Raw genomic sequence first — 18427 nt, forward strand, 5'->3', positions numbered from 1 at the left:
TTAGCACAAATATTGTGAAGTTTTCGTTTATTCGTACAAAGAAAAGTGACAAAAAGAGTACCTGAGAGTATGAGGATCACTGCATGAACAGTCAGACAACGCACCGTGCTGAAATAAACACGTACAGTAAACAACTTTTGGTAGTAAATAATACTGTTGAAATAATCGAAAGGTTTTGGACAAAATCATGTATAAAACAGAACAGATTCATATTATTAATAATGTGAAATTAAAACATAAAAACCCTTGTGTAGTATAAATATTCAGTGCTACATGTAACAAGATAACAAAGTGGATTAAAAAACACAAAAATGCAGTGGTTTACCTATTTTAAATCCACAGGTCATGGAGGTTCATCTGTTTTTCCATTTAAAAATTCAGTATACAGTAACAGAGGCTTCTGATGTCCTTTCTTTGGATTGAAGATTGTTAGAGGTGGCAGTGCATGTGTGTGTATGTGTCCATTTGATAGTGAGGAGTTCAAAGAATTATAGGGCTTTATCATGAATGATCTTGGGGCACTTTTCTGGCTGTATGCAGTGGTTGTTGTGTAGAACCAGACCAGCAGGACACTGGCAGCCCGGCACACAGGGCTTGAAGCAGTGGCTCTCTATCACCCCGAGAGGCACGTCAGCGTTAAAGCAGGTTACAGGACAGGGGGGTCCGCACTCGTCAAACACAAAGCCCCTCTCCACTGGACAGCCCACAGCTGTGGAAGATAGTGACAGGGAAAAACAATATGAGACACTGTGAAGGCTTCAAGGGTGATGTGTGCAACTGCCAGGTAGTTTTATTAGAGGCTTAATTGATGTGAAGGACTTGTTACTTGCACTGTAAATTGTGATTGAGCATTGTACAACAAGAGCAGTTGGACTTTTGAGATTATGAACAAAAGCAGAGCATTAGTCACAGAGTGTGTTTTGAGATTATAAAAAGAAATGATCAGTTATAATGAATATTATTTAACGGCAAGTGCCTACAGTTATAATTTGTTAATTTTGCATAGTGGTTCAGTAACATTTGTACTTATCACCCCTTATCTTTATTATCGTTTACACAATAAGTGTTTAAAGAGCCTGAAACTTGGTTTGAAATATAATGTGTTTCATGAAAACATTATTTGTTCAAAAAGTCAGGACAGAATTATCTTCCTACTTGCATAACCCTCTTTCACACATGCAATGATACAAATATGACTCATATATGAAAACTCCATTAACTGCTCACTGTCACACAAATGATTACCCATATACAGTTTCTGATTAAGAAATCGTGTCATCAGGATCTTAGGTCTTTCTTTTCCTCACCACACAGAGATGGGCCCCTCCATTGCAGGGTGACTCCGGCCTCTCTGCACTGACTGGCGTAGGCCTCCAGTGTGTCACACAGACACTCCTCAGTGTTGGCCCCGCAGGCACAGAGGTCGTACACACAGGCTCCGTACCACGGCTCAGGAGGCACCACACGATGGCACGGCTTAAAGACTGCAGACTTCAGCACCTTGCAGCGAGCGTTAGCCCCCTTCTTGGCCTGGTAGCCTGCTTCTTTACAGGGGTCCACATCCTCACCGGGGCGACAGGAAGAGAGGGAGTGGCTACTATTTTTGACCTAAAAATGACAAACTTCAGTAGCAGATAAAAGGCTTGACAATTAATTTTTATTCCGGGTCTCTCTTTGTTTTTATTTTACCCTCCAGCTGTTGCCAAAGTCGGACTCTGATAGGCTGATTCGTCCACTAGGCATACGGAGGTCATCCTGGTAGTAGTTGTTGAAGTTTCCACACAGGCCACACGTGTGGCCCTTATAGGATCCAGGCACACTCACTTCCAGATGTGAGCGGCCACTCCACAGAACCTAAAGGAGGACCAGCAGGCGTAACTGTGTGACAAACTTGGGAAACAAATGGTCTCCAATCATGTTATAGAAAAGACAAAAGATTAAATAAAAATACTGTACCTTCAGGCCGATGTTAGTGTTGAGTAAGATGATGTTGCTTTGTCGTTCTACATAGATGTATGGTTCTCTAAGGAAGGGCAAAGGCACGACCTCACCATTCACCTGAAGATTAAAAAATGGCTGAGTGGATCTACAACACCAACATAACTGTTGTTCATTTGCAGTAACTGTACACACAAACCTTCACAAGCCAGTCCTGGAGTAGCTGCACTGTGACGTCTCCGATAAACACAGTCACCTCTTTGGTCCAGGACACTCCTTTACGCCCACGATCATCGTTAGTGGCATGAATACTGATCAAACAAGAATCAGATCAAACAGATCATTTCATTAAAATAATTTTTTAGCGGGTCGACAAATAGAGAAGTATATGGCTGAACCTGTTTACTCCCATAAATAACAACTGGTGACCCATCACCTGAAGTCTCCTCCTTCACAGTCCTGGGCCAGGATGTATGTGCAAGCTCCCTGGAAGTGCAGCATGCGGCCATCAAAGGTGCGATAATGAGGGTCTCCGAAGGCAATGCAGGTGGCAGGACGAGGAAGGCAGTGAGGACAGCACAAACCTGGGACAATGGCTGGCATCTCATCCTGAGGGCAAACACACACACACACACAGACTCAGAATAGTGAGGCATTACGGCAACATTTCAGATTATGAGGACTTGTGTGTTTGTTTGTTGTACTGACTGTTGCACAGGTGAGGGGAGGGCAGCGTTCACTGTGACAGTGTACTTCTCCAGACATACACGTACAGCCGGTGCACTCATCCACCTCCCACTGTTCGCTAGCTTGATACACTGTTCCCTGGTACAAACACGACGCCCCTGAGTCTACACCACACAAACACAAACAAACACATATAATATAAACTTAACAGAACAGTACAGTTTTTTGAGTTCACTGTAATGGCTGGCTGGGATACCTTGGCATTCATAGCAGCATTTGCCGGGAATCTTCACTTTCTTCTGGTTATTCAGGCAAAATTCAGGTAAACACTCTTCAATGCTGCACTCAATATAGCCCAACTGAGGATGAAACACAGGAAGAACGGATTCGTTTTTAGAAGTACATGGTCTGAATAGATACAATATACTCCTGAAGTAACTGCCATGTCATGTGACCTCCAAATCAATGCAGCATTCTTTTACAACACTAGACAAGTAGGACACACCTCTGTTTATTGGATTTTAGTTCTAATTTAAAACTTAACCCTGTGTTAGATTTGCCATATATTTACCAAGGTAAATATTTTTGAAAGGTTTAAATGTAACAATCATTAGTGAAAACATTGCAAGTATTTCTGTGCGACTCACGGTACAGGTACATGTGACGCAGTCGTCATCGCTGTCTGTCCAGCTGCTGCCGTTGTCCACGCTTCTGTTCTGACCCTCAATCACACAATCTGTATGAAACACAGGATAAGCATCACAATATTGAATGTTTTAATGCTAATAACAATTACATTGATTTTTAAAGGCAAGGCAAGCAGACAATAGGGAATGTAAAGATGGCAATATCTCACCTCTACACACAGGGCAGCATGAGTCCGGTGAATTAAACTGTTCATTTAAAGGGCAGGTGACGGGGGGGCAGTTTTGGTGTAAGCAGGTCCATGTCAAATCCTAAATCACAGACACAGTATCACTGCACAGAATCACATGGTATGTTGACTGTAGTTAAATGATTCCCAACAACTTAGATCTCAAGGTGCAGAGACGTCAAACTAACTTCCTATCATTTTGAAGCAAAGGAAATGGCAAAAATATGAAATTGTACTTGATTTCCTCCAGATGATTCTAGCTTGATAAGATATTTCTACAGCTAAATTGTGTCTGCTATACATGTTTTCATTAAAGGCAATAACAAGCTGTGTCAGTGTCATTCTCTTCCTTTGCTGCTAATTGAGTCATAAATCACTTTATGCATCTTATTACTGACAAACTGTATTCATAACAGCATGTTAAGTGTTTTTGCAGCAGTACCTGGCACTGGCACGTAAAACAAGGATCATCCGTCGCAGAGACCTCGTTGCCAATCAGTGCTGAAGTGCAGTTACTGAGAGGCTCTAAACAAACACACACATGTTCCAAAGCTCAGTGATAATGCAGATTATACACAGTTAATAAAAAGGCGGTTTAGTACTGACGTGCACAGACAGGACAGCAGGAGTCAGGTCCAGAGAACAAGATGTTGCTCTTGGCACAGTCGACCAGACTGGGACACTGCTTTCGGTAACACTTCAGGTGCTGTTCTCCATCCGGCATCACCTGGGACACACACATAGGTTGGAATAAAACTACCACTAATAATTATATTACTGTCAACAACTACAACCACTATATCCTGTGGATCTCCCATAGCTATCTCTACTACTACTGCTTTTACCTTTATTATCAAAAAGATCTATACATTGATTGACAGAACAAGAATTTGAGACAAGTTGGACACTTAATTAATCATTTAAGTCATCTATACAAATACAAAAAAGAGGAACTATTATGTGGTTCAAGTTTCAAATGTAAATATCCACAGATTTGATGTTTTGTTTGAATAGAAAATCTTTGGGTTTCAAAACATTGAGGTCTGGGAACTTTTGCTGGCATTTTTTCACTATTTTCTAATGATTGATCATTTATTTACATTAATAAATATAATGACTAAGTTTAACACAAAAAAAGTTCCCAATCAGTTTCCAGTCCATCGTACCTCACATGTGCAGATCTGGCAGGGGTCATCGGCTGGATGGAAACTGTCACCTGGGCCGTACACTCTGCCCTCAAATACACAGTCTATTAAATAAATCAACAATCATTTGATATCACCAAGCATCAAAACAAAATAATATTCTAATTTGAAACATGTAGCCTTTGTGTGTTAGATCTTTAGTTTTTATTACCAGCACACACAGGGCAGCACTCCCCGGGTACGCTGATGAAGTTGATGCAGGGAGAAAGACAGCGGACTTCAGAGCAGGTGGTCACCCCGTCCACACACATGCACGTCATGCAGGGAGTGGAGTCTGCAAACCAGCTGCTGCCCTCCGTATGCTCCTCTCCTCCATACATACAACCTGGAAAGAAAAATGTATTCACTTAACACTAACAGTACTATTTCTCTCTGTGATTATTATTTTAAGAAATATATTTACCTCTACAGCGAGGACAGCAGGATCCTGGATCAGTAATCAGATGCATACAAGGCAGCTTTGGACACTCAAGAGACGCACACTTCACCTCACCTGCCTGCAGGACTCACATTGATTAGAAATTAAACATCAGGAAAGTGCAAACGTGACGAAAAAAAACAGAACTGGAGGAGTCAGACCTGGCAGGAGCAGGTGGAGCAGTGGTTTGACCTCAGGGTCCATGTTTGCCCGTCAGTGAACTCCTGCCCATCAAGAATACAAACTGAGAGAGTCACGAGACAGAGACAGAGATGTAGAAAAAATGAGAAGAATATGTTGTTTAGAGAGGGATATGGTTTGTTGTCTTATGTTTTTATGTGTGCATAAGTGTGTCCGGTTGAAAAGAAGTGGGTGAATTTTGGATAAATACACATTAAGCACATCTGCACATTAAGTTAAGTTATTACAGGACTTATAGTACCTGTGCACTCAGGACAGCACTGTCCTGGCTTGGTAACTGGTCGGACGCAGGGTGTAGGCGGGCAGACCAGGGCCACACAGGTGACGGTGCCTCGGACGCAAGTGCAGCGCTGGCAGGGGTTGGAGGGAGCCGTGAAGGTGTGGCTGTGAGAGTGGACCCCCCCCTCATACAGACAGGAGTCACAGACTGGGCAGCAGGTCTCTGAAGGGACCGGGTGGGAGCACCGGAGCGGACAAGGTCTCTTCTGACAGTTCACCACCTCATTCTAATCAACGGATGGGAAAAAGAGAAATAACTAAAAGTTGTAAAAACTGAAAAACAGGAAGGATGGAATTAATCATATAGTTTAATTCCGAAAAAAATGCATGTTAGACAGACCAGACAGGAGCATGATGAGCAGGGATCAGAGGGCGAGGTGAAAGAGGAGCCAGACTGATACTCTTTCCCCCGATGAAGACAAAGCCCTGTGCAGGCAGGGCAGCACTCCCCAGACCGGGTCACTGGGCGCACACAGGAAACACTCGGACAAGACACATGTGAGCACACCACACCGCCGTTCTATACAAAGAAACACACGCACCAAATTGAGGTTGATAAAATGTCCTTTACATGTTAAGTCATATTCCTGACGTACAACTTAAGATAAACACATGATGGAGTGGTAGCTAGGTTTATTAATACTCCATATGCAAAACACAAAAGTGCTTTCCATAGGGTCAGTGCGATGGGAATAAAGGAATACTCCACAACCAAACCACCCTGCTTGTTTGGATTATCTTATAATTGTATTTTTGTCAGGTTTTAACAATGAGTATGTTAGTAGTACCAGACAGGAGCAGAGCTGGCAGTGATCTGAAGGATGTGGGAATCTTTCTCCATTGAAACAGCCTCGACCATTAAAGTTACATCCACCACACACTCCACATGCACAGCCATCCAGAGCTGGGTGTGAGCATGAGATGGCAGGGCATCTTCTCTGAGTACACCCAACTTCACCTCTCTGTGGAAAAGAAAGATGAGAGGTACAGCAGCTGTAACGAGCCCCCAAAATTAACAAAGCCCTTCTCCCATCTCACTGAGCATGTGCAGTCCTGGCATCCTCCCTCTCCTCCTGGAAGGATCTGCCCGTCAACATAAGTCAAACCCTGGAACTGACAACCTACACACAGAGTCAAACATTGATTATTGACTTACTCCTCATGTCACAAACTGTAATATGTTGTAAGCTGGTTACCATCACAGACAGGGCAGCCACATGGGTTAGTGACGGGGTGACGACAGGGGGCTGCTGGACACGACTTCTTCATGCATCGCACTGAACCGCTCTGTAGGAGGATAAGCATGACACATTGCCCAAAGAGATAAACCAGCAGGAATGTGTACATGAATGAGTGTGATTGTATGTGTGTGTGTGTGTGTGTGTTGAAGCTACCTGGCAGGTACATTCAGAGCAGAGGTTTCCTGGGTCAGGGATTGACTGACCAGTTGCAAGGACTGCACCATTATAGGAACAGCCTATCAAACAAAGACAGGTTTAATTTGATTTATTTTGTATTACTGTCAGTGTTGATTAAAATCAAGACATTTGAGCAGTACCTGAACCACACAATCATCATTTGCATATCTTTATACACCCCATGTTACTTTAAATTCTTAAATGTTGTTTATCTTGCATGCCTCAACTGTGAACAAAGAGTCCTTACATATGGACTGAGTTTAACAACAGCAAAGCTATATCAAAATGATTCAGTGTAATCCAAGTCCCATTTATTCTGTTGTTTTCTTACTACTTGACAAACGAATGCATTTTCGCCACTCGGCCGGACTACCACAGACAAGAAAAATGCATGATTGTTAATGCAGAAGTGTTAAAAGTAAGATTTAGCAAGAAGTGAATTAGTGAGCATACAACTGGATATTGACAGACAAGTTATTTGATAAATTGCAAACAGATGTTTTGATACAGTTTTGCTGTTAAACACTGTCCCGTATACTTAAATTCACCAAGACATTGCTCAATTTTGGTTTCCTCATTGACTGTGGCAGCACACAAGAAAATAAAGTTGTATTTAAGGATTCAAGAAAACATTGGTGGAGTGGTTGATTTACAAAATGGGAAAAGCTTTCCTTTAAACAAGGAGTTTGATGCTGACTCAACATACGTTCACATTCTCCACAGCATTGTCCGGGTGGTTTGTAAGGGTGGCTGCACTCTCCATAACAGGGGGTCTTAGTGCAGACGACGTCGCCTCCGTAACAGTAACACACACCACAGGGGTCTTTGTCATCAGCAAACTCAGTGCCATCATGGTACTCTTTTCCACGAAACATGCAGCCTGCAAGTAGAAAACTGGAGTTTAGATATCTTTGAGAAAACCATGGGAAATGTCTGCGGATGATTTTCAGTAACTGGGATATTCACTCACCCTCACAGGACATGCAGCACTGTCTCTGGACGGAGTGGTTACAGTTGGACGGGGGACATCGCTTCCTCTCACAGCGGACAGAGCCCTCACGGCAGACACATATTTTACATGGGTCTGATGCATCATCCCACGACTCCCCATTAGCTCGCTCTCGACTCTCAAATAGGCAGCCTGCAAGCAAAGTGGAACATATTGAAACATGATAAAATGATCATCAGTACAGTTTATTTTGTGACTGAACAGTTATGTCTGAGGTTTTTTGTTGCAATGGATATTATGTTCTTGATCCAGACTTAAAAACGTTATGTTACAGTATCTTAATCTTGGAAGGACTTAAGCATCTGTACCTTCACAGGTCCGGCAGCACTGCTGTGTGATGGGGTGAGAACATGGAGCAAAGACGCAGGTCTTGCGCTGACAGTGAACCGCCCCATTGGTGCAGGCACATGATTGACAGCTGTCAGTCGGGTGGTAGAAACGCTCAGTGTGTCTGTATGATTGTTGTTCATACAAACAGTCCAATGGAGGAGCTGAAGGAATATCAGTGGAAAGAATCAACTGTAGGACTTGGCTTTACATCAGTCATGTTTATTTATGTTGTGTTCACCAAGAAATAAAACCAACAGCAGAAAATCTAAGAAATGTACATTTTGCAGAAGGATTTACTGGCCAATTAAATAAGGAGGAATAGAGTTTGTGTGAAAGTTCAACCTTTAAAGTCTAAATCCTTAATGGGAAATACGTTTAAAATGATGCATTAAGGATTTTTGTGATGATCTCCGTTAAGCTATTCTCTTTTTTCCAAACAAGGATCAGATGAAGCAATCTCTTTATATAAAGAAAAAAAAATGTCTGATCAATAAAATGAAGCAAAAAGGTGGATCAGACCTGTTTCTAGGACCACTTATAAAAGTGACAAAATCAGAATCAAAAATATAATTTGTGCTGTTGTGAAAAAACAGATCTTAGTCAAAATGCACACAGAAGAATTGGGACACTATTTCCTCCAGTGTGATCGTAGCTAAAGAAAGTGCCCTTTTTGATGCAAATAGAGGCGATCGGGCACTAAATGCACTTCTCGAACTTCCTTACCAGGACACTGGGGGCAGCAGTCTCCTGGGAGCACATTTGGGTTTGAGCACGACAGCAGAGGACACCTCTTCATCAGACACTGGACATTCCCATTCTTCAACAAACACAACACATATTCAATTAAAAAATGTTTTCAAGAAGACCATAGGAATGGTAAGTCATCATGGTTTTCTTACTATGCAGCTGCACGTCCTGCATGAGTCAGTAGGATGGGGAAACTCCTGTCCATTGGGATACTCTTTTCCAGCGTAGCTGCAGCCTAATGTAGATGAATGTAGATTACGTTTTCATTCGTTAACTGTATTTGTATTCCTGATAGAAAATTCATGTTTCCTCACCATTGCAGTTATTCTGACAGCATGTTCCAGACAGAGGCGCGTTACAGTGAGGATGAGGGCATTGTGCCTGGTGGCAGTCAATCTGGCCGCTCACACATTTACACTCCTCACACACACTCACAGGGTTAGGAAAAGCCTCTCCATCTACAAATATGCGGTTTTCAAAGGAGCAATCTGGGAAAGATTTAAACACACAGGCATTATATCTAGAGGACTGACGGTATAATATAATTCACACACTGTGTGCTACTTGATTCATGATATCTGTGTCTGAGTTTGAGCACCTGGACATTTAGGGCAACACTCTCCATGTGGTGTGTATGAGTTGGAACAGTTGAGTGGGGGACAAGGTCTTCTCTCACACTCTACACTGCCATGCTGAGGAAGAGAAAAAGACACTTAAGCTTTAAACTCGTTAAAAAAATGTTGAATCTTAAGATTGGTTTGTTATTTATTCCACGCGGTAGCTGCATAAGATCTAAAAGATTGATTTCACAATTCAGTTCTGACTTTGGGAACCATACATTCTCAAAGACATGCAAATGGAGATTTGAACACATCACTGTAAACAATGAAAGGTACAATAGAGGGTAAAATGTGAATGGAGACTTGCTCACCTGACATGTGCAGATGTGGCAGGGGTGGTCAGGGGTGGTAAACCTCTGTCCGTTGCTATAGATACGATGATTGTAGGTGCAGCTTTCACATACTGGACAGCAGGAGCCTAGGGAGATAAAAGAGACAGTGTCCCGATGTCACACGGTCACCTGCGTAAAAGCAAAGCTCAGACACACTCGCTCTTACCTGGGATCTTGCTGGGATGCAGGCACTCGGTGGAGGGGCATTGTGTGTGCGTACACCTCCTCTCTCCATTCACACAGCTGCAGCTGGAACATGGACCCTCAGGTTGCCATTTAGAGCCTTCCTCATATTCCACTCCCTCCAACACACACGCTACAGGGAGAAAAGAGAAGTTGTTATGTATTATAGAGCTGCACAATTAGGCAGTTGACATACAAACAATTGGCAACTATTTAAATTATTTCATATGTATTCATATGCGTGCATTATTACCTTTGCATATTGGACAGCAGAGATGTGGGTCTATAATGGGGTTGGAGCACTGGACAGGAGGGCACTTTTCTTCTCGGCAAATGACATTCCCACCCTATAACAGAAACATAAAAACATTATGACTGCATTATCAATTCAGTTTATATGAGCATTGAGAACCATAACAGCTATCACGTTAATAATATAGAATTATATTAAGCTCCAACATCCAAAAGATAGTGAAAAAAATTGTAATGTTTTGAGACATGAAGTAGAAACATCTATTTTTGTGAAAAACGATAATACACAAATTAAACTGAAACGTTTTGGACAAAAATCCTCAAAGTTTTACAACCGTCTTCCTGCATACACCACTCAGACTTGCCTTACACCTGCACTGCAGGCAGGGTCCACTTCCAGCAGGGATGAACACTTTTCCATCAGCATACTCCCTCCTGTCATACTCACATTCTATGGAAACAAACTCTAGTTATGTTTGCTTGAGTTTGAACGGCAATATTCAAATTGGAACACAGCATTCAATAGGCAAAACAAATTTGACAAACATGAAGAATTTCTGACCATCACATGTGGGACAACACTCTCCTTTGTGCTTAGCTGGATGGCTGCAGTGTAGCGTGGGACATGATGAATCCATGCGCTCACAAGAGACTTCACCTGCCTAACAGGTAAATAAGAGAAGATATTAAATGTGTCATTCAGATAGAACATATTAACAGTCAGTGGCCTGATTACACAGCTCAATGATAAATCTGCCTCAATATATGAGTCCACAATAGTTAATTTCAGATATATCAGCATCTGTGTCATTTACCGGCTTAAAAAGATAGCCTAATTCTCACACTTTATACCATTTGTTAAGGTTATCACATTCATTTCTGAAGGTGCAATAGGCTTTGATAGGTTGTCTTTAAACCTCTGGGTCACGAAACCTTGCAAACACATCATCAGTACAGTCACATGAACATACATGAAATGAAAAACAAATGGAAATCTCCAACTCAACCCACAGAGCAGCGGCATTGGAGGCAGGGGTCTCTCCTGGAGGGGAACTTCTGTCCATCCACATAGACCAAGGACTCATACTCACACTGCTCACACCTACAGGTCACATACACCCAACATACATATTTAAAACCTGGGTTAATGTTTTAGCTATTTTCAAAAGAGGCAGCGAATAAGGTGGTTTGATGCAGGCTTTAAAAAGATTAGGCAGGTTGGTTACCGTGGGCAACAGTCTCCAGAGCGTTGTACAGGGTTTTGACAAGACAAAGCAGGACAGGGACGTGGGGAACAAGCCAAATTTCCATCCTGGAGGAGAAAGGTAATATGAGGATAAACCTGATTAATCAACCAAAAATATTGAAGTTAATTATGGATAATGGGATAAACGACATACCACACATGTGCACTCTTGGCAACGGTCTGCAGTAGGGATCACAGCTCCGTTAGGAAAGTCATGACTGTTCACACCGCAGCCTACAAAACACACACACACACACACACACACACACACACACACACACACACACACACACACACACACACACACACACACACACACACACACACACACACAATCACACATTGTGTCTCTGCAGTTTACTGAAGACGCACAACACTGCTATAGTGAAGCGAAGGAACACACCTTGACAATCTGGACAGCAGGTATTGGGCGGGGGAGCAGCTGGGTTTTTACATGGGGTGTTACACCGCTCAGTCTCACAGCGAACGTGACCCTCCTGGTGAAAAGAGAGGACGATGTCAACACAGATGAAGATGTCAGAAAAGATGGGAGGTTACAGTCAGTCAGAATGGGACCCACCAGACAGAGGCAGACATCACAGGGATCGGCTACCGGCCTCCACGTGGCTCCATGATCATACTGGACACCAGAATGGATGCAGCCTGCAAAGGTAATAAATACAAATGTGTATTTCTGAAAGACCAATCTTTTCGTGCATCTAAAACAAATTGCAAATAAATCTGTCAGCTTTGACAAATCGAGTAATATAACCCTCCCCCCCTCTGGAAGCACATTTGCACCCGCCGCTGTCTGGACGAGATCTTTATTGTCACTATTAAACTGTCAACACATTGCATTATAAAAGAGGAGTCCGAGTAGTAATGGTTTTGTGTTGCAACAAATGCGAAATTAACAAAAAGTGCTGTCATAATATATGTTTTATGATCAGCCCATATCAACCTTTGTGAGACAGTTGGACAAATGTCATTTTCAAACAACCCAGTTAAGTGTTTGGAAAATTGAATTTCATGAACGAGGGCACATTTAATATTTTGTGATAGATTGCTTTTTATTTATAAACATTGTTGTGTACAGATGTTTATTATTGCTGTGTCCTTACCTCTGCACCGCTGGCAGCAGTGTCCTGGTACCGTCTCTTTGTGTGTGCAATCCAGTGAAGGGCAGTGTTCAGGAAAGCATTCCTTATCACCTCCCTGTTGGCAATGAGGTGACACAGAGGAGAGACAACATGATTAGCAGGTGAAGAACAGAGTAGTCGTTTAGGTTCCCAACATGTGTGAAAATGGATACACTCACCTTACACGTACAAGTCTGACAGCCATCTTTACTGTAGGAAACATTATGAACTGTACCATCCGGCTCACAGTCTGAAGAGGACACAGAAGTTATATAGAGTGCAACCTGATAGTTTAATAATAAAACAAGAATGTGGAAGTCACAGGTGGTCCCTCTTTGTTTGTCAATACAAATTGTCTTTGACTTTACTCTGTTGTCGGTCACTTGGAAACATCTGGCTCTGCTCTCTTTCCAGTGATGACAGTACAGCGTGGTTCCGATGTAATGTACATGTGCTCGCTCTCGCACACACTATATTTTATGGGCCGTAACTATAACCACAATTGCCTGCAGCCTTTCAGCCGTTAAAAAGACTACAACCAGCAAGTCTATTAACTCTGGAACAGATTTACGGTTGGAGAAATGGATCATAACTTTCCCATTCTGTGGCTGTTGAAGTTATTTTTATGAAAAATTAAGTTGTATACAATATAGCAAATACCAAACACTGAGGAGCAACATAGCTATTTTCTTTCATAAAAGGCTTTTAGGGAGCTCATTAAATATTATTGCTTAGCATGGACATTTTAGAAGATAATTATTTTAATGACAACCCTCCAAAGGAAAGAGACAATGTGTTTGTGTGTGAGAGAGGGCAATAATCACAGAGTGTGAGAGAGGCTTGTGAGGCTTCCTACTGTGCCAGCAGCCATCAGGCAATTCCTCTAGTGAGCCAAGCATGCATAAGATCAAAGTGTGTGTGTGCATGTGTGTGTGGGAGTGGGAGTCGGAAAGTGTGCATCAACTGAGTGCCATTGGAGTCTTCTGGCCTACATGCAGAAACAATTAAGGGGAAGATGAATGAGAAGGCAAAGACAGTGACAGAGAGTGTACTTGAGGAGGGTGAGAGAGGGGTCAGAGGGCTTTTTGGACACATGTGTTGTACATTGATGGTGAATATGTGCACCATAAGACAGGCCAAGAGAGACAGACCGACATTATCTAAACTCCTTCATGTTATTATCACTCCATTAAAGCAGGCAGTTGCACACATTTACCTTAATAGCACCCATCAGGGAGCTGATCACAACGGTATAACCATACAACAACAAGGAACTCTAAAACTACTACGTGACTCTGCAGTCTCAGACACACTGGTTCTGGGATAGTAGCAGTGAAACCCAGTGGGGTCAGAGGTCAAGAAAAAACATACGTCTCCCTTTTGACAGGAGTGAGACAGACAAGGGTCTGGGAGAGGGATGGCCTTCTTCAAACTAACTAGTTTGCACCAGAGGAATGTGTGCTGGTGTAAGGTTGTTGAAAGAGTATCTGTGATAAAAAGATAAACAAATTGAGCAGAAGAGAGAGATAAAGAGAACTGGAAAACGCTGAGTCATTTTTACCTTTGATGTTGGCTCGGCATGTGACCTTTCCAGATGTGCACGTACACACAGTGTTAATGTCAATCTGCCAATGCTGGCCATCATCTACCTCTCGCCCCTCCCACACACATCGCTGCCTCACACACTCACATCCCTCCAGGTACTGTACGCGTGACTCTAGGTTTGCATTCTGTAGAAAAACAAAAATACCATGTCAAGTAATTTGACATACAATAAAATACAGCTTTATTTATAAAGCACTTTAAAACCTCCAGACCAAAGTGCTCTACAGTCAAATAAATAAACAAAACATACAAAGATCACACAGCACAGCTCACACGCCATAAAACAAGTACAAGTAAAAAACAATAGACCATTTAAATGCAATAAAAGCAACAATCTAAAATATGTCAATACGATAAGGAGAAGAGGCATGTACATCACTTGACATTCATGTTGTATCAGGGAAAGTCTAAGTGCAATACATACTTCAGTTTTGACCATGTCCAGCATACGAGCCAGTTCCTCCATGCTTTTCTCCAGCCTCTTCAGCCTGTCATCTTTCTGTGCCTGAGAAACCGACTTCACCCCTTGAGGAGATCCCGGGGGCCCGAACACCACACCTCTCTGCAGCTGGTCACTCTGGACGTCCTGCTGATAATGTCTGGTTTGGTCTATTGGCCTGCGGCTTCTTTTAGGTTTATTGGGGGATGCGGCCTGCTGGAATATTGGACCGCTGTCGGTCGGAGAATCTGAGCTACTGGCGTCTGCGGACTGAGAGGGAGGAAGGTCATCTGGAAGGAAAAAGCATCAGTTTAGTAGGAGAATAGAATCCTGAATGAATAAAAGAACAAGTTCGGAGCTTAAAAAACACATCCTGGTAAGACGCTGTCAAGATGAGGACCCACACTGAGAAACAATAAACAAACTTTTATGGGACTATTTGCCTGAGGGCCACAATATAATCACGTAATGCCTATACACAATGGTAGTCCCAGTAATGAGTTTTAGGTTTTGCAACATAACTTTTATCAGTTATTTATTATTTATATAACTGTTTATGGCAGGAGAACTCAGAAACTGACAAAATATGTAACATGTCTCCCAGTACAAGACTTCTCATAACATAATGAATGATTTGTGCCAGTAATAAAGAGAAAGAATGCAGCAATAGGAAATGAGAGAGGGATGACACTGCAGCCTCTGGCATAAATTCTGCAGTGTCTGCTTTTCAGCACGCTGTTACTTACTCGAATATATAGATGCCCATGTACAGACAAACAGTGTGCATAAACATAAATACTTTTTAAAGAAGGAAATTAATCCAAGATCTCTAGTAAAATGTTGACAATGAAAGGGTTGTTTCCTAATATTTGACCATCCAAACAAAGAAAAGGATTTACAGTTTTGGTTGATCTTTTCTTACCTGTAACATTGTCACAGAGCCATGGTCGCCTTGGATACGATTTCATTGAAATCTCTGCCGCCTTCATATATCCCTGCATTCATAAAGAAACATAGAAATCCTCACATACTTCATTGTTCATTGAATTGAGACAGAACATATAATATGAACATGTACGTTTGCAGAATTATTGCTTACATTTTGGACATAAAGTTACATAGCTCAAAATACTGTAATGTTGCTGTTTCTTTCATATTTCAACCTTTTTTGTGATTATGCTGACCTGCAAGTGGCTTCAAACATGTCAGTGTGTGAGTATGTACATGTTTGCAAAACTCACACTAAACTTGCTGTCTCTCTTTCCTGGTGTGCTGGCCAGAGTGACAACAACATCTTGAGGCAGTTCCAGGTTGATTCTCTCTTCACTTTTTATTGGTAGAAGCACAGCTTCTTGGCAGTCAACAAAAAATACCAGTCTATCGGTGTCCAGGCTCACAGCCAACTCCACCCACTCCTCCCTGGAGAAGGGATTTCTCCCGGGGAACTGAACGCTGACAAGGCCCCGAGCTCCTCCTCCAGCCCGGTAGTCCAAATGTAGTGTGTGATTGAGGGTGGAGGAGATGACTTGAAAAACAGGCGAGGATCCAGAGGAGAGAGAAAGAAGAGTGGCAGTTGAGCCTGGCGCCTGATGCCCCACCAGATGCACCCCCATGCTACCCCGAAGGTTGGAGTACAACAAGTTGGAATATTCAGCTGGAAGAGTCAGGTACGGAGCTCTGGGACGTAATTTGTAAATCACGCTGCCGGGACTCTGCAGCCTGGTCACACCGCTCATGTGGTGGGACATGTTTAGGGCTGCCAGTAGGTCAATCACTAGGAAAGAGAAAACACAAACTTGTGACAAACATATACTCATATTCATCATACACATCAACAGGAGGTCGTGCTCTGTATAATAAGGAATGTCATGGTTTTTGGGCTGTGTTGAATGGGAGTGTTTTTGAGACTAAATCAGAATGAAACCTTTCATCTGCTGTTTACACATGGCTGCCAAACTGACCTCAAACAAAACAGCAACAAACCAGCATGGTAGCCTACAGTCAGTCACATCCATCTGCCTCTCAATTATTGCAATAGGACATACAACTCTCTAAGCTTTTTTGCTTTGGTTGATATGATACATTTTGAGTACCCCAGTTGTGGGAAGAAGCTTTGTTCAGGTAAGTTACATTTGACTAATGCTGATTACTTGCATCTAAATATTACTATAGCTATAGTAATTTTGCAAATAAGGATTATGCATGCAAAAAGCTAATAGAAAACTAGGGTAAACTATACCCAAAATCATGAGTTGATATGATCTTGACTACAACACAACAAATAAAGTTGCTTACACATCATGTATAAGTGATAATAATAATAATAGTTCAATACCATAATATGTAATAATGTGTAACTGTTCTGCGCAATCATTGCTTACTATAAAATACTTACTTGAGAATATGTTGCTGAAAAAAACCTTCAACTTTATCTAACTCTAATTACTTTCAACAAAGTAAAATATTTCTTGTTCACATGTCTAATCTCCATATCAAATCAAAAGTCTACTCTAGAGCAAAAATAAACAATATAATAAAACCTATACAAATGTTGACCAAACTACGAACACTGCAGTAAACTCACCATTCTCGTGTTTTGGACTGGAGTTCCCCTGCACAGACAGCGCAAAGACACACAGTAAATGTATCTCCAGCAGCACGAGCCTCCTCAGTTTGCTGCTCTCCATTCTCCAGACGGAAACAATGGAAAGCCTGGTCTAAGATCCAAACAATTTATGCAAAAGGCATGTTATTCATCGTTTTCTTAACCTTATTCTGATGACATGGCTGTGTGTTTAGGATTCCCCTGTTTCCTCCGCGAGCAGATATTTTCCAAAGAGCGCGCGGGGAAACATGAAACATCTGGATGCAGGCAGGGCGTCACTTCTCTGCAGTCACACACTCACATTCCCCCTGGGGCAATTTCTACAGCACACTTTCAGTCCATGATAACAAAGGAGAAGAGTTTGATGATTATTACTATCCTTGATTATTATTATCCAATGCGCTTGTTATTTCCATTGAGAGAGAAAGAGAGAGATAGAAAATATGCACGCAAGCTAAAAAGTTCAGGTGTGCAGTGCGAGTGAGGTCACTGGCTCTTCTTTGTCTTGTTTAGTTTGCAGTCCCAGATGGATAGCTGTGGGGGAAGTCTTTTCTTCCCCTGTTTTCTCTAATTTTGTCAGGCAAAGAAAAAAACATCTCGCCACCCATCACTGCTTGGTGGTGTTGATTCCCAAAGACCCCGCTTCGGCGATCAGCTAAAACCTGGTCTGGAGGCTGGAGAGGAGCCACAGAAGCAGCAGCCAAAACTCTGTGTGTGTGTGTGTGTGTGTGTGTGTGTGTGTGTGTGTGTGTGTGTGTGTGTGTGTGTGTGTGTGTGTGTGTGTGTGTGTGTGTGTGTGTGTGTGTGTGTGTGTGTGTGTGTGTGTGTGTGTGTGTGTGTGTGTGTGTGTGTGTGTGTGTGTGTCGTGAGTAGAGTAGTAGTAGAAGAAGAGAGTAGTAG

The 18427-nt window shown here is 42.2% G+C and overlaps 1 protein-coding gene across 1 annotated transcript; it reads right to left on the minus strand.

Moving 5' to 3' along the window:
* Positions 1–10: 10 nt before the first annotated feature.
* Positions 11–18180, minus strand: kcp (kielin cysteine rich BMP regulator). The gene is made up of 46 exons (XM_010785116.1): positions 17507–18180; positions 16164–16696; positions 15845–15917; positions 14908–15212; positions 14440–14608; positions 13058–13128; positions 12861–12954; positions 12320–12402; positions 12143–12236; positions 11894–11973; positions 11720–11805; positions 11505–11595; positions 11056–11155; positions 10859–10944; positions 10495–10588; positions 10225–10374; positions 10038–10144; positions 9705–9798; positions 9421–9594; positions 9259–9341; positions 9083–9176; positions 8338–8520; positions 7991–8161; positions 7727–7900; positions 6997–7079; positions 6799–6889; positions 6641–6723; positions 6391–6564; positions 5943–6122; positions 5565–5829; positions 5284–5366; positions 5108–5201; positions 4856–5029; positions 4666–4748; positions 4106–4226; positions 3942–4024; positions 3482–3581; positions 3273–3361; positions 2882–2984; positions 2647–2789; positions 2375–2547; positions 2138–2249; positions 1957–2058; positions 1690–1854; positions 1308–1608; positions 11–709 (listed from the first exon to the last, which is right to left on the minus strand). The coding sequence occupies exons 1-46, from the start codon at positions 17607–17609 to the stop codon at positions 489–491; spliced, it is 6315 nt and encodes a 2104-aa protein (XP_010783418.1). The 5' UTR covers positions 17610–18180; the 3' UTR covers positions 11–488.
* Positions 18181–18427: the final 247 nt, after the last annotated feature.

The sequence above is a fragment of the Notothenia coriiceps genome, unplaced genomic scaffold, assembly GCF_000735185.1.
Source record: "Notothenia coriiceps isolate Sejong01 unplaced genomic scaffold, NC01 NC01_scaffold00000791, whole genome shotgun sequence".
NCBI classification, from domain to species: Eukaryota; Metazoa; Chordata; class Actinopteri; order Perciformes; family Nototheniidae; genus Notothenia; species Notothenia coriiceps.